The sequence below is a fragment of the Aquila chrysaetos genome, chromosome 18 (genome assembly GCF_900496995.4).
Source record: "Aquila chrysaetos chrysaetos chromosome 18, bAquChr1.4, whole genome shotgun sequence".
In the NCBI taxonomy this organism is placed as follows: Eukaryota; Metazoa; Chordata; class Aves; order Accipitriformes; family Accipitridae; genus Aquila; species Aquila chrysaetos.
In genome coordinates, this window is record NC_044021.1 from 20,172,605 (window position 1) to 20,198,952 (window position 26,348).

The following is a 26,348-nucleotide window of genomic DNA, read 5'->3' on the forward strand; positions in this document are numbered from 1 at the left end:
ATCTGGCCTGCCTTTTTGTTTTGGTCTTCTGTCCAACACACATTCCACCATCTCTCCATCCATTCAAGGCCCAGGTCAGCCAGCTCTGGCAATGTTACAGGCATCTTTGAACCCTACTCAAAAGAAACCCTTATCAGTTTTCTTTGTATTACTGTCCCAGCGGCTGTATCCCATGCACACCTGGCAGATAGTTTCTAAACAGGACTTCGACCGCCGTACGTTTTGCGCTGCAGAATTTGCACTGTCTGGTCCAAAGAGCGCATTCGCGTCTGGCGTATTAATTTCACCGGAGTCACCCACGGGGACGAACGTAACCTACTGCCGATAACACATTCGGGGTCAAACTGACTCCCGCATCGGTGCTGACGGCGCTGGGGACACGGGGGTGTAACGGGTGGCAGACACGCCGTCCTTACCAAACGCTTTGGCGACATCTCCCGGGCAGCTGCATCCCCCGTCCTGCGTGAAGAAAAGGCGACAGTGAGTGGCGGGAGCTCGCCCAGGGACCCCGCGACCTGCTGCAGAACGGCCCCTGCTCAGGGACGGCGGGTCAAGGGCTGGCGGCGCACCACCGGTATGCATCGTCTCGGCAGAGTTTTTAGGGAAGCCGTATTACCCGTTCTATTGCTTTCCTTCTTTGGGGTCATCTACAGTCCACTGAAAATACCACCGTGGTAACAGCAGCAGTGCAAATTCCTGACTGCAATTTCCTAAATCCCGGAAACTGGAAAACAACACCTCCTCTGATGATCTGAATCATTCCCTGCCATTTTAATGAAAGGCCATGTGATGCAGAGGTACCACAAACCCCCACCTTAAACCACCAAAGACATTGAAAGTAACTTTCTCAGCAGTTTACAATACATTAAAAGGTCACAGAGGGAGGGGTGAGGAAATACACCATCAGCTATGTTGGATTTTGATCTGATAATCTCTAAGCAAATTGGGTAGTCTAATCTTTGGTAAACGAAAATGAATCTCTCATCATACTCACTGTTTGCTATGGGTCTGGTAAGGAAACAGCAGCACTTTGAGATCTTTAGCATTTTAGACCTATGTGTTTCGGTTTCAGTGCAGAGCAAAGAAGTGGCTGATGAGGGGGTTTCAGTTGAGGGGAGGGAAGTTATGTACGTGTGATAGGGCTGCAAAAAAGGAACAGCACATAGCAGAGCTCATCATGTGCTATGGTTCTTTAGGTTTTGTAAAGGTCTGAGCATCAGATGAAAGATCCTTCTACTCTACACAGTCATTGTACCAAGAGGGCTCCCCATTCCTTTGATGACCGGGGTCCATTGCAGACTGCCGACTGCCTTCCTGCTTTTGAAGTTACTCCCCAGACTGTACGGTTACTTCATTTTGTTTCACCTCCCTGTTGGCAGAAATGCATGCCTGTGTATGACCTGCGGCTGACCACAGCCAGACACCCCCACCATCAGCCATTTTAGAGCTGGCTTTCGCAGGTAGCTGGCAATAGGGCTGAGTGTTAGAACCTCTGTGTGCAGAAAAGGATTCAGACACAAACTGAGCAGGTGGATCCAAAAGTGAGTGGCTTTTCAAAGGGCATCCCACTGCAAACAGCACCTGGTAGAACTTTAAAGGACTTATTCCATTTGCTGATAACCTCTAGCACATTATGCCTTTTGTTGGGCTAGACACTCTTGCTGTCAGCTCCAGAAAGGAGTGCTGGGCTGACAGCTACATCTCTCTCTCCTGTTAAGGGCTCTGCTTGTGCAATTCTTTCCCTCTGACAAGTCTGTCAGAGCCTGGAGGAGGGTGTGCATGTGTGTGCATGTGTCAGGGGAGGAAGAGCCGAGGTAGAAAGAGGGGTCTAATAATCTTCAAAGAGTAGTGTCAGGAATTTGCCTGACTCTTACTGTCTGACTGAGACAGGCTAGCTATGAATGCTCGCTGGTAGATGGGTTTCACTCTGTTCTTGTTGGGTGGCTCAGTGTCTGACTTTTGTAATTAATCCACTAGTGGCAGTGATGGAGGCTTTATGCTTTCGGAAGTACCACGGTGATGGGGGCCTTAGTGTACAATCATTAATCATTGGCTTCAAAAAATATCACTTTGAATGTCACCAAATTACGAAATGCTGAGCAGATTAAGAGACTTTCCCAAAAGCTCATGAGTTACCATTTAAGATAAAAGGAACCGATGGTGATGATTCACAGCACTTTATCTGTAGATGTCTCCACTTACTTCACATAAGCAGGTAAATTTAATGATTCACAGAAAGGGAAACTAAAAGGGGACATACAAAGCACTTATGCCAGAAGGTGCTATATAATAAAGCTATATGCATTAAACCACTTCATTCCATGTGAAAAATCAAGCGCTCTGTTTAGAAAATAAAACTGTGCTTCTGCTGCATTGTCTGGGAAGCTTCCCTTGCAATTCAGCTCATCCCAACAGGGGCCTGGCTCTGGACTCAAAATGAATTGTTGCACTCCAGTCACAGAGCTTGTTGCAGGCTCAGCCTTTACCTCAGAGCCCTGGGGAAATGCATCTGTACAAATCTCCCTGTGAATTCAGGAGAACTGGCATGATTCTGAAGTAAGCCTACTGGAAAGGGTGGCCATGAGGCCTGCAGAGGGCATGATTCTGAGACAACTAGATGCTAAGCTGAAGTAGAGGGGAAAACAGCTTTCCAGTCAACAGAATTATTTTAACATGGCTAAAATAATGTTATCTTCCCCAGTCTTGTTCTCCGAACACATAAACCATTTTACAACAACAAAAGTTAGCCTAAGGAAAAGAAATACAGTATGGAAAACCAGTAGGAACCGTTTGAATATTTAATATTATATGCAACTTGTAAGTTTATAAATATGATTTATATGTTTCAAGCCACCTTTGTAATAAGCTGTATAACCAGCCCTTCCTACAGTATCAGCAAACAGATAGCTATTTTTTATGCAGAAGATACATAAAGTATGTGGCATATACAGCAGCAGAAACAATACATATGGTGCTTTATTCTGAACTACATATGCTTGGCATATTTCTGTGTGGAAGGTGTTCTGTGTGGAGGAAGAGATGGTATGGCAGTAGCTGGGTGAAGAACCCCTTAGTCATCCTTTTCACTGAATGCTGGTGGCCCATCACCCAAGTAGGGTCAAGGGGAAATACGGATCTCTGTCAAATGATAGCCAAATGAGAGAGGACACATGCAAGGCTGCTTTCCATTCCCCACATTGCTGGCTTACTAGAACACGTGACTGCCTCTCTATCCAGCAGAGGAGTTCTCTGACCTACAAGAAAGAGAAACTTTATCTCAAGTAGGGCGTTTCTGAAGGAGCTCTTCTGCTAAATGGCCCCTCCACTGTAACTCACTGCTGCACCTTCTCAAGGCCAATGGATTAGCGAGAATGAAAATTGAGACTATTGGCTCCCAGACAAATAGCACAGGACAGAAACAGGGCGTGTATCTTAGACAGGGTTTCCTCTCTCCTTTCAGTGAGTCATGAAAGATTAATTTCTGAGGAGAGCTTTGAGTTTTAAAGATAATTTAGCATGAGGAAAGTAACTGGTGCAATTTCACCTCCCTTTCTCTGTGTAAGTGACTCTAGAGAGACACCAGGCGTTCACTTGAACTATCATGTTTGCCTAAAAATTGTCACCTCCTTTGTCAATGTATCAGCTCCAAAAATCATACATGATCACTTCAGTAATACAAACATTTAAAATCCCAGTTTGTGCTGCCACCCTAGCAGAGCTACTGCAGAATGGGCTTCAAGTGTGCTGTGTTCCTTGTGTGCCTGTACTGTGCTCAGCACCATCACTTTCTCATTCCATGAGTGGGACTTCTTTCCTTTCAGACATAAGCTGAGCCAAAGTAACAAGAAAGAGGAGCAACTCTGTGAAGGTACTGGACAAGACAGAAGTGGATACAAGAAAGCACCCCAGGGGATTAACCCATATCACACCATCAGCTATAATCTACATGAAGATAGGTGGTAGGCTTTGAATCTTCTCACATCCTTCTTGCTAGTTCCAGATCAATGTAACAAAAAACTGCTGGACATATTTTCTCCTGCCAAATTGACATAGATAGCTGTGGTAATACTCTGACTGTAGAGGTCTCCTTTGGCTCAGGCAGGTTGTGCCCCTTCCTGAATCTACATAATGACAGTAGTGAGACATTTTGAGGGATACCATGTATACTTGTTGCCACTAGACCCAATTATATACTTAGGCTTGCTGCCATATGGTGTTTTTCCCTCAGGAGGATACCTCTCTTTTGTGATACTCTTGTCAGAGCTCTGGCCATGACCATGCAGTCCAGCCTTTTCTTTCCCCAATAAACACACCAATACCTATCTGAATGCTGCAGAATCCAGGCATAATATCCTCACCCTTGCTTTAGTCCCCTTAGCTTGGGTGACAGAGTTGAGTTGCAGTGGTGTTAGAGACCCCAGTTACAGCTGAAGATAATTATCTCGGCCCAGATGTTGTAGCAGACAGGTATTAAATTGCCCTCCTATACTCACCCTGTAATGGCTAGGGGGTTGTTAGGTGTGGGCTCACTGAAACCAGTATGACCTAAGCATGTCAGGAAGCGATCCATCCCCAAAGCAGGAAAGGAGAGGAGGAATAGCACAGAACCGTCTCATTTTTCAACAGTCTAAATACACACTCCCTGTTTTCTTGTAAAATCAGGATAATAACATTCTTTTGAGGGTTGCTAGCAGAAAATGATTATTGCAAAACTAGGATGGGTCTCTGAGCTACCACTGCTAGGATGACACCTATAGTTATCCAGCCTTCATAGTAATGAGTCAGTCTTTCATGCTCTATTGCACACATGTTCTCTTGTCTGCTATAGACATAAACATTTGTAATACTGCCCAAGTCATAAAATCACAGACTGCTTTTCTTTTTTCTGCAAAATTCATCTAGGGGAGCCATGGAGAGGAGGGAATGCATATGCATTAACAATAAAGAGCAAGAGGGATCCGACTGTAACACATACTTGTTTTCCTGCTCCATTATACCCACAGCTCCAGGAAATACAGTCAAACCCTTTGCCCATCCACAGTTTGTTCTCCTCTCCCCTCCTTCCTCAACAACACAACGCACCTCGCTCCTCACATGGATACTAGTCACAACTTGGTCAAACAAATCAGGGCCTTCCAGTGATTTCACTTGGCAGTAGATCTAAAATTCAGTATGTGGTCTTCTAGGGCCGCAGAGGGAGACTGTTGGCTGTGAGGGTACCTGTGAGCACAGCATGCTCATAGCCCCTATGCCTTCCTGACTACCAGCTGCCTCACAGGCAGCCTGCAGAGACTGCGCAAGCCTGACAAGAGTCAGGAGCACGCTGGCGGGCTGGGCATGCCTAAGCACATGCACAGCACCTTTGGGTGCTGTAGGCTGCAGTCTGGCTCAGTCTGAGGCCATGCTTACAGATTTACCTTTTCTATGCGAGGTGAATCCGGTCTTGCTGGTAGAGTGGAAGCTGCCATTAGCAGGCAACACAGATACATGCTCTTTTTTCTCCACAGGCTCATTATTTCCCCAGAGCTTTGTGAGAACATAAGTGGTTCACATGCCAGCTATGCTCAACAGAGCCACCTCTGAAACACTCCTGCCCCTGCACAGACAGCTCTATGAGGACACTATCTGAAGCAACTCAGCTACTACGGCATAGACGGGCTCATATCATTTTACCTTGTACTCCCCTCCACTGCCTGCCTGTCTCTCAGTCCCACTCTCTGGGGAAAGCCATGTTTACGTTTCACTCATTTTTCAGAAATCTTTCATAGGAATTACTGTTTGCTTCAATGTGAAAACACTATCAAGCTTCCTATTCTGTTCACATAATGGCTTACTCCATTCAGGAGCAAGAAGTAGCTTTCCAAAGGCACAAACAGGAGTGAGGTGCCCAAGTCTTTTTAAACATTAGAGGGAATTGGTCTCTTTACATTTAAATCCCCACTGACTACCCTAGGAGCTAGTGTAGAGGTCAATTGGAGATGACCGAAGGATAGCCTTTAACATGCAGGGTATTGGACTGTTAGATTCTCCTGTTCCACAACGATTTGCACAGTGGGAATCTGAGAGTAGATGACATTTACTTACAGAGATGATATGTCCTTTCAAACCATGTGCTGAGTCTGCACACTCAATAACAGCACTTAGCTGTGGATAGCCCACCCCCGTCTTAATCCGAGTGGTACACACAGAACCTAGACAAGAGAAAGAGAAGAAAAAACATAGCCCATTAGGCTGACAGAAAAGATAGAGCTTGTTTTCTTTTTCTTGTGGAAAAAATGTGTTTCTAACCGTATTATTTTTTTCCCTCAAGAAGTCTCTATTGCCAGTGTTGGCTTCTCACGGATAAAAGGAACACATAGGAACTTGAGTTTTGAAATGCTATCACACCACTTCATGGGAGCTGTAACTGAGCTGACTAATATCCCCCCTTTCTTCTCCAGGGCCACAATTCCCAGTTTAGGTCTCATCAGTAAGGCTTCCCGGTGAGGGAATCACTGCATCTTGAGGAAGCAAATCTGACTGAGGTGCCTGAAGGGAAGGGGGACAAAAGGACCAGAGTCACAACCTGTTGAGACTCAGCAGCAGCATTTAATACCTGAATATTTCTTTCAATAAATATCTCTATCTCTTTTCTAAATATGTTTTTAAAAACAATTCTTGGGGAAAACCTGTGCTTTTATGTTATTTTTTGTGGCAATTTTCCACAAGGGAGAGAAACCCATCTTTTGCCTAATACTTAAAGGAGAAATATTTTGTTGATTGTAAAAGTTGGGAATATAAGAAAATCAGCACACAGCATTTAAAAAGTGAGATAAGTAATCATCAGAAAGCTGTATAGTGTATTATTACAGAAAATATACTAATTATATCTGACTATTAAACTATAGTATTTATACACATACATGGTGCATGTATATATGTATATATAAAAATAAAGGTATATACATAAATATAAAAAACCCACTTCAATTATAGTTCAACATGGTAACATGGCTATAAGATCTTTTGGAATATCTTCTCTATTTTTCTCCTCAAATTAAGAGTCAAAATGAGGAGTGCTTTTTGCCAGGCCGAGTCTTATAACAATTTCAAAACAGATTCTAAACCAAATGCAGTAAAATCTGGATCCCTTCACCCAGCTGATATCCAGGTATACTCAAGCTCCCAGTAAAGTAAAAGTTTCCAAAGAACTTTTAAATAACTGACAAGGTGAAAACACTGAGATGTATTTCTGCAAAGTAGGAAGAAAAACAGTTTTGAAATAATCTCCACAGTGTATGTACTTATATATGTAATGCTTTATAATAAATCACTGTCATTTTCCACAGGATGGACCATTATCTGGAAAAGAGCCTCAAGACCTCATCTTCTGTGAGGAACATTTGTTACTTGTAGTTTTGGGTGATCAACTTGTACAGATCTGTTCATGAAGATCTCCGGGGAGGGCTATACAGCATTTACTCCTAACTATTTCCACTTTGAGGCTACAAACTATAATAATTTTTCTTTTATAGCAGAACTTGCCTGTGACAATTGCACCACAACATCTCTGTTGTTTATTTTTCATATATTTTGCAGTATTTATTGTTGATTGCTGTCTTCCTGGGCACAACTGCAGCCTTTATTACATCATTTGCCCTGCTCAAATTATCCATTAATGGACCATAACTATTTGGCATTGTAGAGTAAACAATCTGCCTGCACTGCATTGGCTGATCACAGCTATACTGTCAGTGGCACTTGTGTTAGCCAGTTTAAAATCTAGCCCATGTATGGTGACCCCAGCTGCAGTCTAAGAAAATCACAAGAGGAAGGAGCACATGAAGAAATGCACAAGGAAGAGAAAGAAAAAAGGGAAGACAGTATGTCAGTATATGCCAGACAACAATATTAGGGAAGGTGGGAAATACCCTGTAAGAAGTTTAGGATCCTCCCATTTATCCATGGGAATGTTACAGTGATGGGTAACATGTAAGTGCATTAATGTAAGTTTTAGCTCCCAGGCAATAGTAACAGGTAGAGGCAATGTTATCCATACTTCACAATTAATTAATCCCATTTCATCTTTGAAGACATTGACAAGATGGGCAACCTCAGCTTAACAGAACACAAATCATAAAGCTATTTAGAAACCTATCGTTCCTCGATATAAGTGGATACCTGAAGACAGTTATCTTTTGAGCTTTAGCTGAGATGACTCAGCCCCTTTTCAACAGGTTAGAAAAAGTGCTCCTAAACACAACACGTTATCAGTGATAATGTCAGCAACTCAGGCAACTCAGTGCTTCCAATAATAGGCATCTTCACTGCCAGAAGATGCAATACGTAACACTATGCAGTATGAAACACTAGCACCCTGCCCATGTATTTCTTAAATATACTATATGCAAGGGCACTGTTACTTTATTGACCTGAGTGGGTCTAGGCATCCTAACAGGCAAGCAAACAGCATTATACACTGGTTCCACCTGAACAACTCCTCCACCGTTACCATAAGTCACCTTTATTTGACTGGATTTGACTTACCTGGTCCAATACCCACTTTAATAATATCTGCTCCAGAAAGAATAAGTTCTTCTACCATCTCTCCTGTCACCACATTGCCTGCCTAGACAGAAGGAACAATATCACGTATACGGGAGATTTCAAGACTACTGCATTAAAGACTAACAATGATAATGTAGCATTTCATCCAGAGCTTTTACAAGTTGAACTATATAGAGTCAGGAAGAACATAGTTCACCATATTGTTCGTTGTGCATGCCACAGAGATTAAACGAATCATACAGGTACATTCTCAAGTCAAACAAATTTCATGATTGGTCCAGTAAACCCTGATCCTTAAGTTCCCCTCAGGATATCTGCTTTGTCTTCCATCCCCCTAATCCTCACCCAGAGGCTCTCAACAACATCATCCCTAACCGTAAGGGCTATACAGTCAAACTTCTCCCTCACATGCAGTGCAACTCCTCCACTCTCCTGCCCTGCCTATCCCTCCTGAACAGTTTATAGCCCTCCATCCCATTTGCCTACCTCACTTTGTGGGAAGATGTTCAGATCTTATTCAAAACCCTGGCAAATCTCTTCTTCCTTTAGGATTTAGTATTTTGAGTACTGAAAGAGTAAGGAAGGTACTATTCTTGTCGTTTTGTACATTGGTGCCAAAATTGGTATGTACATTCCAACTATGTAAATAAAGGCATTTATACCATATACATTCATTTGGTTGTGGTGATGCCAGAGGTGAAAGAAAGGGGTTTGGTTCCCTCTGCATGAACTTTGCAGAGATGTAGAGAGCATGCTGTTTATGATGACGTCTTCTTCTTGGAAAGTCCTGAACTCTTTTGTGCTCTTTACCATATTATATAAAGAACATATAATAGGTACAGTGCTGCCAGCTAAGTGCTGCTTCCTTTCTGTTCAGTGGTAATTTGTTATACTAAGTGTTGTATACTCCAAGGTGGGGTGATGGCGAGCATGCTGCTTACAACACTAAGAAAGCAGTTTACATCTGAAAGGCAGATGACTACCTGTGCAGTATGACACACAGCACATTACAACTTGGTGAAATACTGAAGTACATGCCACAGATTCATGAACAGGAATGAACGGGTATTAAAGTCAGTGGCTCCATGAGACTTGGGATCAAATATGTATTTAACTTAAACAGCAGTGTCTTCTTATTAGCAGAGCATAGCAGGTTGTCAAACTGTCTCTTCAGAAATGCTAACCAGACGTTTAATGTTAAGTTACTGCTAGAGAATGTTGGAACTGCATATGTTGATTCAAAATTCTCATCCTAGCAGGGAAAAGCACTTATGTCCCCAGCATACATTTTTTCCTGGAATGCATGTACACACATCAGTGGTTTCTGTCTTTCTGAATCTGCAGATACTTAACAAATTTTCAGGGAAGACATGGAGCTCTACATAGCAGACTTCAACCTGCTGATGACAGGCTTGCTTCTTTTAGGTACCTTTTGCAGACCTCAGAAAGCACAAAAAAAACCCCACTACGAGAGAGGCACAGCTATCGGCATGTGAAGACACCCTAGTATCACAGCTGAAGAGCAGAGAAAGCTGTTTTCTTACATCCAGCTGAACTCTACTTCCACTGAAACCAATGCTTGCTTTATCATTGATGCCTGTAGGACAGCTGAATAGAGGCAAAAGGGGCTGTTGAAAGCCCCACCTGTAAGGTAAAGCCAGAATACTTCAACCAAAAAAAAGTCTGAAAAGGTTAATATAGAAAGACTGAGACTATGGTGATGAAACCCCCTTAAAGTTAACTAAGAATATAAAGCAAGTAATCAGAACCTGTACAAAGAAGCCACTACAGACAATACATTTTGTAGTGTATTTGGGCAGGCAAGTAGTCAGGGAACATACTAATTGGTGGGAGTATTGTATTAGTGAAAACCATGCTCCATGCTCATCTTAATGATGAGCCCATGTACCGATGCATTTCTAATCAGCTGCAGAACTGGCTTTCTTGAAAGAGATATAGCCCAGTAATTACCTTACTGCTAATCTAGTTTTGCTACCCCGGCAGTAAAATAACAGAATCAGTAACAACTGAAAGTTAGGTAAACTACCATGCTTTCAGTGCTGTCCGTTCTTAGGGGCTACAACAAATTGCCCTGGCTGTGGGCCTGGCCTTACACACTCAGGGCAACATTCAGCTGTACCATCACTCAGTCTGAGGTTTCAAGTGAGCGTCACCCTGGCTCATTCCAGCACTATCCAGGATGACTGAACTCTGGGTCAGACCTGAGGGAAATCCTGGCCTCAGAAAAGTCAAATGGAGTTTCACTACTGACTTTAATGGGATCAAGATTTCACCTAACAGGATTATAAAGGCTACAGCTTCTCTGACAGAGATACAAAATTAGTGAACACAGTAGGGCAGTGCCTCTGAATTTCAGTCAGGCATTTGATACTGTGCCTCATAAAAGCCTGCTATAAATATCGACTCACACTGACTAAGACAGGAACACTGCTGCACTGATTGAAAGCTGCTGGCAAATGGCAATGGATCAAGCTGGGGAGAAGTGTCTGTGACAACAGTTCTCAAACTTTCTTCTTGTATCCTAGAGGAAAGCACAGTCTGTGCCTCCACACTATCAGGAATACTGCCAAAGGACACTTCCCACCCACCAAAGCAAGGGGTGCTTTACCGTAAGATGGAGAGATGATGCCCTTTGCGAGGCTGAGCCATACCAGGTGGGTGTTTGCACTCAGTATTGTGACTGACCCAAGACAGCCTTGGCAGCATCGCTGTCTCCTACCCTGGGATCCCAGCTGGCCCCTGCTCCGAGACCCCAGGCCTGGTGGACATGCCATGACTGGATTGACTCTGCTGCTTGTTCCAGACATAAACTGGGAGCAGTCTGCATGGCCTTTTCTGACTGAATTCTGCCTCCACTAAGGCCCTGAGAAGTTCTGCTACTGACTCCAAGGGGAGCAACAGTTTCTGGCTCCCGCTGTTTCCCTCTGCTCCTGCTTTGCAATTCCGCTTGCCTCCCTCTCTGATCCACATATTGTGGGTGCTACTGCATCTGCAAGTGTGCTTCTGCCCCAGCCTCTTCCTTCCTGCCACACTCCCTGCTCCCCCCCCCCCAGGGTTTCTTCTGTATAATGAACAAAGAACACTACGAAAAGAAAAATTCAGGATAAAAACTTGGCAAAGCTTGCTGGCAAAGATATCTTAGCTTCCTAAACAGACTTCCAGTGAAATGGAAGAACCCTAACATCTAAAATTACACTAATAAATAAGGACTATGCTTACTGCAATATAAAGGCTCTGACCCTCCATCATGAATGTCAACTGAAGTTTTGCTTTACACTTCAGCAAGTAGGCACAACCCAAGCACGTGATGCTGTGCCACACCAAAACACCCCACTGGACCATTAACCTTGATTCTGGGGGGCAGTGCTGCATTTGTGAGACACTTGGGAGACTTGAATACTGCTTCTTCCTCCACCCTCAATCTAATGAGTGACTTAAGGCAAGTCATGTTGTACCTTTGTGCCCCATCTGTCTTCCCTATCCTTTGTGCTCCATGGAGAAATTGATCTTCTTTGTAAACTAGTATGAAAGGCAGGAGTGAAAAGAGCTTGTGTCAGAGGCAGACAGAAGAAAATAAGGTAATGTGATTATAAAAGCAAGTATTTAAAAAGTCAAAAACATGTATTTGAAAGGTTGTTACTGCACTGGAGTATCACCTACAGAGAGTACTACGTTAATCACAGTTGCTTCGCACATCACCTTTCAGCCTCAGAGCTGAACCCGTTACATGGTCTCGGGGAACATACATTCCATGAGACCCGGGGTTGGGTTACTGTTATGTACTGCACTGCAGCTGACTGTGGAATGAATGGTCATGCTGAGGAAAGCAAACAAGACAGCCTGCAAGGTCCTGGAGATCACTTTCAGCTATGAGAAAGCTTCTTTATTTTTATACCTTCTATTTAACTGCTAACCCTTTTCTTTGAAAGCCACGATAGCAGAGAGCATACTGCAGGCATAGCACAGAGACATCAAAGCAGACAGAACAGGTAGCAGCAGGACATGTCTTCCAGAGCATCATAAAAAGGACCCTAGATGAGCTCCTGCATTTCAGCCAGGAATAGCTTCAAAAGCCATTTTGGCACAGAGTGTAAAGTAAACTCATTTGGAAGTGGGGTACAGGTGTGTGTCCCTAGTTGAATCAGAGACTCAGGGACTGCACAGACTGGAGGCTTTGGAAAACAGAAGGTTTTTGAACACCCCAAGTTTGTTAGCATGCTTTTAGGAATGGAAATTATCCCTGTGCAGGAGATGAAAAACATGAACCATACTAAACCATGTTCAGAGAAAGCAGCTACAATCAGAGAAGGCAACTGAACACGTCAGGGCTGTATATGTGCTCAAGTAGGTGGTGCTGTTGGGACAATAAGACTTGAAGTAACAATAACCTTAGTCACAAAGCAGAGAAACTAAGCAGGTAGCTTAAGAGATGTGGGAGGTGGATGAGACTGGCTTAAGGACCTTGGACTAAAATCTGGGCTTGATACCTGACTTTGACATTGACCTCCTGTGCCTTCCGGGCAATTCATCTTGGTTGAGCTCCCTCCTCAGTCAGCAAAGTCAGCAGTCTGTGGGGAGGTGGAGGAGGGGATGACACACAATTTTCTTTCCACTTCTGATAGGGAAGATTTTTTTTTAACTATGTGGTTTAAGCTCCCTCCCACAACTCTTCAAGCCAAAGAGACTGAAGTAATCACGTCACTAGGGTCAATACTTCAGATCCAAAGCAAGGAACACCTCCTTCCCTCACTGCAGTGATCATGGAGCAGGAAGCTCAGAAAGCCCACATCTAACATTTCATGCTTCCAAAAGCCCTCCCCAAAGCCATGGGAAATATGGCCATACCAAAAAGGTTCCCACATCTGCTGGGAGCTGTTGAAGGATGCCTATTCATTAGCCTATGGTTACTCAGAACCCCACAGGCATTCCAGTCCACTTCCATTCTCCAATGCCATCATCATTCAGAGGCAAGAACACTGCCTTCCTCTGACATGGGAGGAAGGAATGTAGTCTCCCCTGAGCTGCTTGAACATGCAGTTCCCTATTGAACCAAGTCAGAGTGTACATTTATGACCATTTTTATTTCACATTTACTGTACATGTGTGAAGCTTTGTGTCTGGCATGAAAAAGTGAGAACATGTGCCTAAACACATGATTTTTTTCTGCACTGGCTTGAAGAAAGGCTGGTAGCCTCCTTAAGAATCTGCTGCTTGTTTGAGAATTTCTGCTATTCTCATGGAAACAAATTCAGACCCATTTCTTCAAGGGCCCTGGGAAACAAGCAGGAGCAGTAGGGCTCTGCTGCAAGGAGTCCTGTACTGATGCAAACACCCTACTCTTAGTGCAGAAGGGCTGGAGGAAGCATGGCATTAGTGCTCTAGAGAAGGGATAGTAACATCACAGAAGGCGCAGGAAAAGCCCCAGCATTGACTATTTTGCTCCCTGATGACCCTGTTCACAATTGCACAACACCCCTATGATTCTTACCATAGGCAAGGATTAGGCTACATTCAGCTGTCTTCATAGTGATCTAATAGATGGAAACAGCCATTGGCCTCGATTGGCCAGAAACGCCGGCACATTCCCACAGCAAACCTCAGCTTGGAATCACCAAAATAAATGTACACACTTTATGATTAGAGGTCACATCTGGTGTGGGAAGGAGGATGTGAGTAGGAAAAAAATTGGATCCACCCAGCCTGCCATGCCAACACCAAAGTGCTGTATAAGAGCACACATTGAACATTCCCACAGAAATTATCAGCAATGGAAGACTGACAATGCCAACACGTTATTAAACAGTCGCCATTTGGCTCAGAGTCAGCATCTTGCTGAACTGAAAGGGTAGATGAATAGGGCTGCCCTCTGTATTCTCAGAAGGGTATCTGTCCCCATGTATTTGCCTAGAAGACAAGAAGTTTGAGTCAGACTTTTCTGTCCTTTCTTTCTTTCCTTTTTTTACATGAGGACTCAGAAATTGATGGAGCTACGACAGAGCTTCTGAAGCCTACCAACCAAACTTTGGGCCCTGTTCCTGGATGGAATTCCCACACCCCCCCCCTCTACCCTTTCCACACACTTACCATAATGGTGTGATGTGGGAACAGGGCACGGACAGACTTCACAAACTTCACGAAGTGTTCTGAATAGCCGTTTGCCACATCTAGGCAGATGTATCTGATAGGTGGAATGGCCTCTAGAATACTTGTTAACTTGTCCAAATCAGCTTTTCCACTACCTGAGCTTGCTGCTACGTGCTAGAAAGACAGGGAGAACAAAAGGGAGCAGTAGTTTGTAAAAACTGGGATAAACACACATGTTTTGTGTTTATGTCCTTTTCTGCATCGTCTTGGGAGGACTTGTGCTGGAAACTAGTGAAAATCATACTGTATAATATGAAATAAATACCTTCCTGGGAATATCAATCTGTTACTTCTGTTTTGTTTAAAGGCTCTAAAATAAAGCAAAATTAGCATTTTATGAGCTCTTCATTCACAAGTGGATTCTCATAGGCAAATAAAATCACCTGAGAAGGATGAAGGCTCAGCCATACTCATATTAACACAAACACAGAAGAAGCCCTAACTTGGTGTATTTCCAGGAAGGCAGAGTGGCAAAATTTGGGGCACTGTCAGAGAGTGGAATCTGGGTCTTTAAGTTCATCAAACACTCCCTTGATCTACAGAATCACAGAATAGTCAAGTTTGGAAGGGACCTCTGGAGATTGTGTAGTCCAGCCCCCTTGCTTAAGCGGGGTCAGCTACCATTGAAAACAATCAGATTTCCTCCTTTGTCTTCCTCTGAGTTCTTTCCAATAGAAAAAGTTTCCACAGCTGTTGGCCCATAAAACCTCTGCAGAGATCCAAGGTCACAGAGCAAGTCAGCATTTATAGTGGCATATAAGCAACGCTGATGAACCTGAGCGATAGGCTGGCTTTCAGACAATACTGTTATCAATAGTCTTTATAATATAATTCTAAAATATGCCACAGGTGAAGATACAATACAGCTGTGTGGTATTCTTTTGTATACAGAAAAAGTTTCAAAACTACACTGAACTCTGAGGAGGAGGGGAAACAGCCAGGCACGCTCTTATAATGCCTTTCTGGTGTAGAGGTCTGCCAGAAGAACACAGAAATCTGGATATGAAAAAGTTGGAACTTAAGTCAATGTTTAAATTTACTAAATGGTGTTTCCCTGTAATGGTTCAGGCTAGGACCCTGTGAACAAGTGGGGCAGCACAGCTACTAGTAGCACAGTGTGAGCTCTAGTGCAAGGAGGTAAATGAAGGACACATGCTCTCACAACTTTCAATGCTCATCCCTGCTTGGGCCCAGCACCTGGGCCCCTCCAGCCCACAGGCTCTGGGTCCGCTTGCACACCTGATAGCAAAGACTGCCTAGCACGAGGACGTGAAGGGCCAGCTTGTGGTTGGGTTACTCAAGGCTATTAGCATTTATGGTCTTGGGCTTCTCTCTCACCAGCACTACCACAGCCCCCAACAGCAACAGAAGCACAGCAGTTGGACCTATTCCCAAGTATTTTCCTCTTCTTTATTCAGGATACTTCTCTGTTTCCATTCCAGGCATATATAAACTTTGCTTTTTTGCATCTTAATACAAACACTTTCATAACGGACTCACATAGCTATTCTTTTTAAACCAGGACAAGCCACTTCCCTTGATGCATTTAAGAACAGCAAATATCTTCATTCCCCAAACCCTCACTTGACAACAGTACTCCCAAGAGACTCCAGTGTATGTGAGTTCAGAACAAAGCAATAAACCATAATAATTTACAGTACGAAAATGTACCTCAAGGCATTCTGGGTGATTGGCAGCAAACAGTTTCCATTCTTCCAGAGAATAATGCTTGTGAATTGCAGTGAACATTGCATGCTAGCAAAAATAAGAAAACTGATATTAATGTCCAAGTTAGTCATCTTTCCCTCAGCTGCAGAATAACAAGATATCAGAAATTCCCATTTTAAGTATAGGCTCATCCTGCTTGAAAGAGACAGTAACAGCAAGTAACAGACCAGGCAACTCCAAAAGGCTCTTCAAAAGTAACTTAGTGTACTTAGCCTACCTTTCAGGATCAGGTTTCTGATGTGTTTCATGAAGTTATGGTCAATATTTTGAATATGTAAGCACTGCAAGAAATTAAGGTAAGCCTTGAGGCCAGAGGCTAATTAACTAGTGACTTCTGACTGCTGCAGCTTTATCCAGTAACCTACACTTTCAAAACTGTTGTCAGCTAATAATTTTCTTCTGGAAGGGAGCACAATATAGACCTCAAAACTAAGCTCTAGAAGCTCTACCTGAAACTGAGCTACACCCGAGATGGAAGCTTCCCAGTAAGCATCTCCACTGAAACTATCTTATATCTGAAGCTCCGTCTCTGATAACTGTATTGCATAAAAGCACAGCTGCTTTGCAGTGAAATCACACCTTCTTCTGGAGTTTTTAACTCATTCCCCCCTGTTCTCCAACAAACATGGCTAAAGATTAAAAAAGGCTGGTCACTGTTACCCAGTGGCTTCCCAGTTGTTGCAGAAATGAGAATCAAGACTTACTTTTGCCATAACCACGGCCATTTCAAATGTCCCCACAGTGTCCATGTTTGCTACTATAATGGGAATTCCTGTGTATGTTTGCTTGGAGTTGCGGAAGGTGAAGGTGCGCGTGAGGTCGACCTGCAATGAATAGACAGACACACATTGTTTTAAGTAATTGATTGCAATCTAACAAGAGTTTTGCCACTGACTTCAGATACAGCAGGTCTGGACACTGCTTCTTAATTTTCCTCATATTTCCCATTCTTCCTCCTTTCATTCCACTATTACCTAATTTATTTATTTTGTTACGACTTCTGCCTTCCAAATAAGAAAGAAAATATAAAAGTAAAATAATATTTTCTATGTTAAAGAGAGTTCTTGCTAAAGAAACAGAGAATCAAAATTTTAAAAAAGGAACAAGTCAGAAGGGGTTAGGAAGGAAAGAAAGGACAATAAGGACTGTAGCTTAGTTGACTCCACAGAAGTCAGAACTGGAACTCCCTCTGTCTCCAAGGCATAGAGGGCTTTGTCCCAGTCTTTAATGTAAATGACAGTATAATAAAGCAAGCTCTTACTTTTGGCTATGGTACCAGCACTCTTGTCATACAATATGAACAATCACACCCTGGCTTATTAAACCATGAGGCTGCTAGTTTCTAAATTAATTTCTTACAACTGTGTCAGCCCTCATCTTCAAAGTTATTTATTCTTCAGCATCCTCAAATGATCATGGTAACATCAGGCATTTTGTTCCTTACATTTACAAGAGGTAATATCAAATTTAGATTGGTTCCCACCGGTCTACTACTATCTTTCAAAAGGGGAAAAAACCCCTCTTAAGAAATGTACAACTGTAAGATACTAGGTTAGTCTCTTTAGTAACAGTGAAAATGAATGCTCTTTCATAGTTTTCATTACTCCTCACTTCAGCTTTAATCCAGGAACACTCAGAGACCTGACCTGAACTGAAACCTGTCACCAGAAAGGAAGCAATATAAAAAATATAGGACTTCGATTATTTATTTACAACATATTTTGAGCGCTGTCATATTGCAGGCTACATTCTGATTGATTAATATGGTAAGAGGTTTACAACTGATTTGTACAAGAGAAAGAACTTGGTGCCTCGGTGTTATATTGTGAAACAAGTTCTCATTTTTGTGTAAGCTCATAAAGGAAGGGTCACTTTGGTGAACAAGCTAAGATACATCTTAATGGAGACTCACCCTTCTTCCCATTTACTATCAAGGAGGCCTAATTCTCCACCCATCACTGATGACATAACATTCTTATGGGAATTTCAGCTGCAGCTAACATGAGAAAATAGTATGAAGATAGGTATGAAATAAGTATGAAAATTCAATGTATTTTACTCCCTTTTAATGCAATTTATTAACTAGAACCAAGGAAAAAAAGACAGAGTATCACACAACCAGTTCTACACAGACAATAGTACCAGAACCACTGTCTTACAGTTTTATGGAGGAAAAACATCTCTTTCAAACAAACTTAAGAAAGTAGTGAAGAAAAGTATGATTACAAAAAGACTGACGCAAGATGCAAAGCTATGCAGGGAACACAAGGCCGTTACTCTTTCAGTGATTCTCACCTCCACTTACTGCAAATTCTCATATATGACTTCCTTCAGCCAGCCAGCCAGATGGATCTCATGCAATTATCCACACAACTGATAATACTGTAACTGCAGGCATTTATGAGGGATAATTGCAGGGCTTCCCCTAATGAGGCTTTTGTTCTATAAGAACAGGAGAAATGGCACACTGGGTTGGAGATGTTTATGTGGCGTCCTAGTTTTCCAAACAGCCAGTACCAGATGTGTGGGAAGGGATGAGGTGGGTTGACCCTGGCTGGACACCAGGTGCCCACCAAAGCTGCTCTATCACTGCCCCCCTCAGCTGGACAGGGGAGAGAAAATACAATGAAAGGCTCATGGGTCGAGGTAAGGACAGGGAGAGATCACTCATCAATTACCATAACGGGCAAAACAGACTCGACTTGGGCAAAACTAACTTAATTTATCACCAATCAAGTCAACGTAGGGTAATGAGAAATAAACCCAAACCTTAGAACACCCTCCTCCTACCCCTCTCTTCTTCCCCGGCACAACTTCAGTCCCAAATTCTCTACTTCCTCCCCCTGCAGCGGCGCAGGGGGATGGGGAATGAGGGTTGGGGTCAGTTCATCACACATTGACTCTGCTGCTTCCTTCTCCTCAAGAGCAGGACTCCTCACACTCTTCCCCTGCTCCAGCATGGGCTGCCTCCCACAGGAGACAGCTCTCCATGAATTTCTCCAACGTGAGTCCTTCCCACGGGCTGCAGTTCTTCACGAACTGCTCCAGCGTGGGTCCCTTCCACGGGCTGCAGTCCTTCAGGCACAGACTGCTCCTGCATGGGTCCACCGTGGGGTCACAAGTCCTGCCAGCAAACCTGCTCCAGCACGGGCTCCTCTCTCCACAGATCCACAGGTCCTGCCAGGAGCCTGCTCCAGTGCAGGCTTCCCACGGGGTCACAGCCTTCTTCGGGCATCCACCTGCTCCGGCATGGGGTCCTCCACAGACTGCAGGTGGGTATCTGCTCCACCATGGACCTCCATGGGCTTCAGGGGGACAGCCTGCCTCACCATGGTCTTCACCACAGGCTGCACGGGAATCTCTGCTCTGGTGCCTGGAGCACCTCCTCCCTTCCTTCTTCACTGACCTGGGGGTCTGCAGGGTTGTTTCACATATCCTCTCTCTGGCTGCAGTTTCTGACATGCAGCAACTTTTTCCCCTTCTTAAATACGTCATCCCAGAGGCACTACCACTGTTGCCGATAGGCTCAGCCCTGGTCAGCGGTGGGTCCCTCTTGGAGCCAGCTGGCACTGGCTCTATCAGACATAGGGGAAGCTTCTAGCAGCTTCTCACAGAAGCCACCCCTGTAACCCCCCAGCTACCAAAACCTTGCCATGCAAACCCAATACAAGGGAACATAATAATGAGGCAAGTTTTGAAAGACACTTTCCCTAGCCTACCTTCCAGGGTCCCAAGCAGCTGACGTTTAGAGACCTTCAAAGACAAAGGTCTCCTCCAATCCAATGTGCTAAGTAGCCACTCATGGACAAAGAACTTGCCTTGTAATTTTTTTAATCCTCCACACCTTTAGCCTCTCCAATATCCCACAGCAATAAATTCCAAAGATGAATTATACACTGCGTAAAAACTATGACTTTTGCTTGATAATGACATTCAGTGCTTCCTACTTCTTGTTTTGTGAGAGACAATCAACAGCCACTTCTCAGTTTCACCTTTTCCATTCCACTTCTCACTTCGTACACTTCTAGCATATCCTCCACAGCTGCTTCTTCTCCATACTGAATAGTCCTAGTATGTTTAGGTTTTTCCTCATGTGGAAACCAGTCGATACTGCTGATCATCCTGGCTGCCATTCTCTGTACCTATTTTAGCATATTATGCTGGTTTTGTGAAGGGATCACCAGAACTGTGTACTTACGATGAACACACCAAGGAGCATCACAAAGCTAACTTGTTTTCCCTAGCTCCTCTAGTAGCACTTCCGACCATCTCTTTGTCTCTTTCCTGAGTGGTAACAGCTAATTTATAGCTTATTGTTCTATGCATTACGAGAAAATAACTTCTTACTCTAGGATTGCTCACCTTCACTCAACAACAGTAAAAGTTTCTTTAGAAAGAAAATCGTGAAATGTATTTTATAACTCCTGGCTAGACCTTCGACATATGAAAGTAGGAGGACATTGGCTGTTCTGTTAAAGCTCCCTGGACTTATTTGAATTTACAAATTTAAATTAATGACTAGACTTCCTACAGGACACTTGCCTGGTGAACTTAAAATGGACTGCCTGCAGAGCAAGGTCCAGCAAAGGCAAGAACAGCGGGCTACGTGAGTACCAAGACCCCACAGACAGATAATGCTGCTCCCACTCCAATCATTGCTTTAACCAGTTTTGACACTTGAATTCAAGCTTCAAATTTTCTGGTATATTTTCAAAAAGAGGAAGCAATCATGGAAAATGAAGACAGTGCAAGGAATCAAAAACAAGTACCAACATAGAAGACCTACAAGAAGAGCTGCAAACACCCCAAACTGCCTCTCTAAGAAGCTGACTTAATCCTAGTTACTGCGTAAAAAGCTATCCTTGCGCAAAAGGAGGCATTCACACCAGAGCAGCAGACGCTTGCTGATATAAGCTTCAAAGCAGCAGCTTGCTGGGTAACAGGCACTGTAGTATGCTGCCTCTGTTCCTCTGCCAGAACTATTTATTTATATTCTTGTTTTGAAGCAGACTGGGGCTGTCCATTTCAGATCTGGCTCTCACAGACACTGTTTATTCCTGTTGCTACAGCCTCAGTGATGGTGTCCAATTTCTTAACCTTCATCAGTTTTCAGTGACCCCCCTCATGACATGCACTTTTTCCTCATGTGAAATGTTTTTAACAGTTCATCATAGCCACCCGTTACAACCCTGCCATATCAGCTCATGTTCCTCCTATCGTTTTCCCTTCCCAGCAGCCCTTCTTTCCACAGCCTGCATGCAGCTAAATATACAAAACACCGCACTTGAAGGAACCATGTGTCACTCGGTGGAGCGCAGCTCCACCTGTTTGCCAGGCCAGCACAGTGAATTTTAAAGAAGGACCGCGGGTCCCCAAGCAGACGGCTGGAAAGGGCCTACAGACCCTTATGAGCAGTAATGGCACACACTGAGGAGTTACTCAGCCGGGACACCATTCTTTGTAAATTAAAAACGACTAGCCTAAGGTTAGCTTTCTACTGAGAGGGCCTGTCCAGTCTTACACCTTCATAATGGCAAAAAAGTTTTGCTTCGTTGTTGCCGCCAAAATACCTGGCCATAGGCCCCTAATAAACGTGGCCACCCCGCTTCCCTTTCCAGTCGTGTCTTTCTACCTCACTTGACTTGTCTCGGTCTCTCTCTCTCACAACTCCGCTTCCCCTGGAGAAAAGCTTAATCCTCTTTCCATCCCCCAGCACAACGTAATTCCTTCATTAGTCAAACTAAATCTTTTGTTAACCTTGGGGTTATGTGAGGTAAACGAGAAGGCACCTTCAATCCTGAGGCAGCCATCTTCTTTTGTACAGGCAACCCTCGTGGGATTTCCTGGGGTCTTTCCCGATCCCCGCTGAGAAATAACTACAGCAACACCCGGCTAACAGCGTTAGCAGGGACGCAGAGCCCCGGGCAGCCTTGTCTGCGGGGGGGGGGACGGCGGGGCTCTGCCCACGCAGGTCACGGAGCAGCAGCAGGAGGCGGGTCGCGGGGGTTAACATAAGCGAGGCTGAAACGCACCCCACCGCCCCAGGGTGGGCTTCCAGCCCCGGGCACCCTCTGCCGTGGAAAGCGCTCCCCAGCATCTCCGCCGGTTGTTTTTCACTACCGCTATTTTTTTTAAAAGAGCGTGTCGGTTCCTCGGTAACAGTACTGCCGGCCCAAGCCGCGGGGCGCGTAACCGGACACCCCCCCCCCCCCCCCGCCGCCCGGGAGAGGGGCTGGCAGAGCTGTCGGTCTACCGCTGCCCCTACGGCAGGCAGCCCCCACGGAAACCGGAGGTCACCCCCCGCTCAGCGCCGCAGAAATCCGCAGAGGCACCTGTTAGGAGCAAACAATCCTTCCCCCCCCCCCCCCCTCCGCCTTTTTATTTTTATTTTTGCTGAGGAGCGGGGGAGGACAGCGCGGCACCGGCTCGCAGCGCCCGCCGCCGCCGCCTCCTCCTCCGCCGCGGCTCGCCTCACCGAGGCGGGGGGGGGGGGGAACACGCCGCGGGCTCCGTAACCCCGGCCCCCTCCTCCCAGGAGCAGCGGCATCCCCCCCCCCCCCCCCCGCCACGTAAAGGGCGTCTCGATGGGGGAGGGCATTGCTACGTTAGACTGGGGAATAAAAATAAAGCAGGGAGGGAAGGAGGGGTAAGGAAGTTAGGCGCTGAGAACGCAGAAAAAGCATGCTGGGTTTGAATGCCCCCACCTCTGATCTGCTTTTGAGGCTGCTTCTTTTAGGTCTGAGCAGGACATCTTTAAAGTCCAGTTTGAGGTCTGCGTCTACCCGGGGCATCTTGCTGGGGCGGCGGGGTGCGGGGGCCCGGGCTCTCCTGGCGGCGGCGGCGGCGGCAGTGGCGGCCCCGCTGCGCTCGCTCCGCTCGGCTGCACCGCGCCGCCTGCAGAGCCGCGCCGGCCAAAGCCCGCGGGCCGCGCACGGAGCGTATTTATAGGGCGCGGGGAGCGCGGCGCCGCGGCCCGGGCCCCATCGCTTTATTAGGAGAGGGTTGTTTTTAGCTGAGTAGCCGGCCGCCCCCTCCCCTGCCCCTTCTCCCGCCGTAGCCACCCCTGCTTCTCCGCCGGGCTGGGCGCTCTATGGGTTGTGGGGGGGGGGGAAGACGGGGACGCGGCGCCCGCCGGCAGCCACCCGTGCGGGACGAGGCGCGGGCATCGGCGGCGGCGGCAGCAGCAGCAGGGCGGCCTTAAGGGCAAAGCAAGGGCAGAGGAAATGGCGCCTCCATGTGACCGAGCGGCCGGGTGTGGGAGCCCGCCGCTGCCGGGCGGCCCCTGAGGCGCTGAGCCGACATCTTGCCCGCCCCCTCTCCCGGGGCGACGGTTGCGGACCGACGGTTGCCGACCAACCGCCGCCCGGCGCGGGGGCGGCCCTGAGGCGGCCACGCCGATGAGGGCTGGAGGCGCTCCCCAGCGTTTTTCGGGCGGCTGCCGCACGGCCCAAACCTATGTGCCTCCGGCCTTACAAAAGGCCAGCCTGGGGCCTTATAAAAGGCTCCCCGGGCTCTGGTGGAAATCCGACTTTCCAGGGCGCTCTGCTCTGAGCCCAAACCTGGCCCCTTCTCTGCCCGTCATCCTTCTGGTAAAACCGAGCGTTGCCCAGCTCCTGGGACCCTCCGAGCTGGTTCCGCAGCTGACTGCAGAGCAAAGGGCTGTTTCGGCGTTAGAAACGTTGAGAAATGTGCAGCTGGTTGGTCATAGGAGAGCAGTCACAGCACCAGCCACCTGGAGCTGCCTCTGCACAATAGTTTCCTATTTTAGTCCACGTAGAGAAGTAACAGGGAGCTTCTTTTCTGCCCTCCATAGCATAGAGGAGCCCAATTTGTGACTATGATCCATTTTCAATGGCTAGCCACTGTTCAACATGCAGTCGCAAAACCCCCATGGCGACAGAATTACGTGTGCTGGGTCCATCTGCCTCCGCTGGCACACCGATCAATGCAGGGTTATTGGGTGTCATATGAGATGACTTTCACAGGAGCTTTGAGCCTTAAAGTCTATTTAATTATGAAGTCAGTGGGTTATAAGATTCAGACTTCTTTGGAAGACACGTGAGCTAAGCCTTGTCAGTGACCGAAAGCCGAAGCACAGGAGGATCATGGCTGCCTTCCCTTCCTCAGACACATTGCAGGATGGGGTAGTGCTGTCGTCTTTATCTGAAAGTTGCACGCATCTGGTCAACACCCTGCCTCCAGCAGAGCTCTTTTACACCTCTTTGCCCGAGTGTCCCAGATAATTCAGTATCGCCAAGCATGAGGCCTGGGCTTTACACAGCGGACAGGGCATTTGAGTGCTTGCAGTTTTGATTGTCCTGGTTGAGAGGCCTTGAATCTGGCTTCCAGGAAGCCTTGAGGCTTCAGAACTCTAGATGATGTTCCAGGAGAGCCTTGCCACTGTGGGTATTTCCCACAGAAATATTCAGGTGAAACAGAGCTCTTTATAATTAGTCTCAGCTGCATAACAGAGGCCATTCACTTGGTGGTTTCTCCACTGGATTCAACAATATAACAGAACTACTAACATTTATCCTTCAGATAGCCACATCTCCCACTATTTACTGTTCAGTAATAAATTAACATTTTGTTCCAGAGCAGAGAGTACTGATGAGAATGGGTCCTGTGAAAGTGGCATGCCTGTAGCAGAGGATTGAGAATGGAGAAAAAACAAATGCCTTCTGTCTGTGCCTGGCACCATGTCTTCTCTTTGCCCTCATGGCAGGCATGTGATGCTGAGAAGAAAGAAAGAAGCCACTGCGCTGCACTGTGAATGCAAAAGGTCAGCACTGTTGTGAGGAGTAGGAGATGGAGGCTAGCAGTGATACTTGTAAGCCCCAGAAAATCCATGCGTGATGCTGTTTCTCATTTCCAGTATTTTAATTTTAGTTTCCACTCACAGAACTCACCATGCTATTTTTCTGTAGATTACAGTATCTACTAATACCCAATATTTTCCCCATGTACACGTACCAACAGTGGCAACTTTAACAATAAATTAAAATGGGTTGCTGAACCACCTCTGTCTTTTTCAGTGTCCTTTCTGAAGTATGAATACCAGAAAGGACATGATCAGTAGTTACATTAAGATCATAGCCAGAAATGAAGATCACCTCGTTAGGTATCTTTGCTATTCCTCTGTACACCTGCAGTGATTCCATATTATCTCTTTGTGCTATGGAAGAAAGAGCTGTTCAGCCAGGCTGTATGCAGTTTCAGTATTTATCCTGCAAGTGCAAATGAGCTATCACTGATTTCAGAAATTAGCATACGTAAATTATTCCAGCTGCTTTCTTTCAGAGCTGTTCTTTTCTCTACTTCATTGTTTTGTATTTATACTTAAAACCAGATGGAACAATGCACTCAGAAGACTCAGAAGAGAACTTAATCAGCCACTATAGCTGAAAAGAGCAATGCCAGTGTAGCTTCATAGGTCTTCTGACAGTTTCCTGCACTTGGTGTTTGTGAGAAGACGAAGAAGTGGTCATAATAATGCAAATAGTTATTACCATGTCTCAAGAAGTATGTATCTGACTTCAGCCTATGATTATCTAAGAGTTATTGTTGTCCTTGTGATTTTCATCCTGTTAATGTCATTGTAAATGCTGCTGTATTTCATAATAGAAATGAGTTCACGAATGGGATCTGGTGACAAAGGACATGGAAGAGGCAGAGGTACTCACTGGCGTCTTCACCTTGGTCTTCTCTGGTAAGATTTACCTCAGGAATCCCAGGCCTCTGAGACCCATGGGAAGGTCAGGAGCAATGAAGACTTACCCTCAGAAGAGCAGGGTCAGGTTGTGGGGGGGAAGGAGGGAAGGCTTCCCGAGGACTAGAAAAAGCAAATATCAGTCCTCTCCAGAAGAGCAAGAAGGAGGAAGGATCTGGGGAACTATAGGCCAGTCAGC

At 45.5% G+C, this 26,348-nt stretch overlaps 1 protein-coding gene across 2 annotated transcripts in view; it reads right to left on the reverse strand.

Moving 5' to 3' along the window:
- Positions 1 to 23,575, reverse strand: part of GMPR (guanosine monophosphate reductase) — a 44,842-nt gene extending 21,267 nt beyond the window's left edge. The window contains exons 1-7 of one of the 2 annotated variants that reach the window (XR_003927435.2): positions 23,145 to 23,575; positions 17,145 to 17,264; positions 16,384 to 16,467; positions 14,653 to 14,826; positions 8,527 to 8,608; positions 6,085 to 6,191; positions 417 to 459 (exon numbers count right to left, since the gene is read on the reverse strand). Coding sequence is in view for 1 of the 2 variants with exons in the window: in XM_030042142.2 (XP_029898002.1) it covers positions 417 to 459; positions 6,085 to 6,191; positions 8,527 to 8,608; positions 14,653 to 14,826; positions 16,384 to 16,467; positions 17,145 to 17,264; positions 23,145 to 23,231 (697 nt within the window). In the remaining variant the exon portion in view is untranslated. The remainder of the gene's footprint in view (positions 1 to 416; positions 460 to 6,084; positions 6,192 to 8,526; positions 8,609 to 14,652; positions 14,827 to 16,383; positions 16,468 to 17,144; positions 17,265 to 23,144) is intronic. The other variant, XM_030042142.2, reaches the window with a different exon arrangement.
- Positions 23,576 to 26,348: the final 2,773 nt, after the last annotated feature.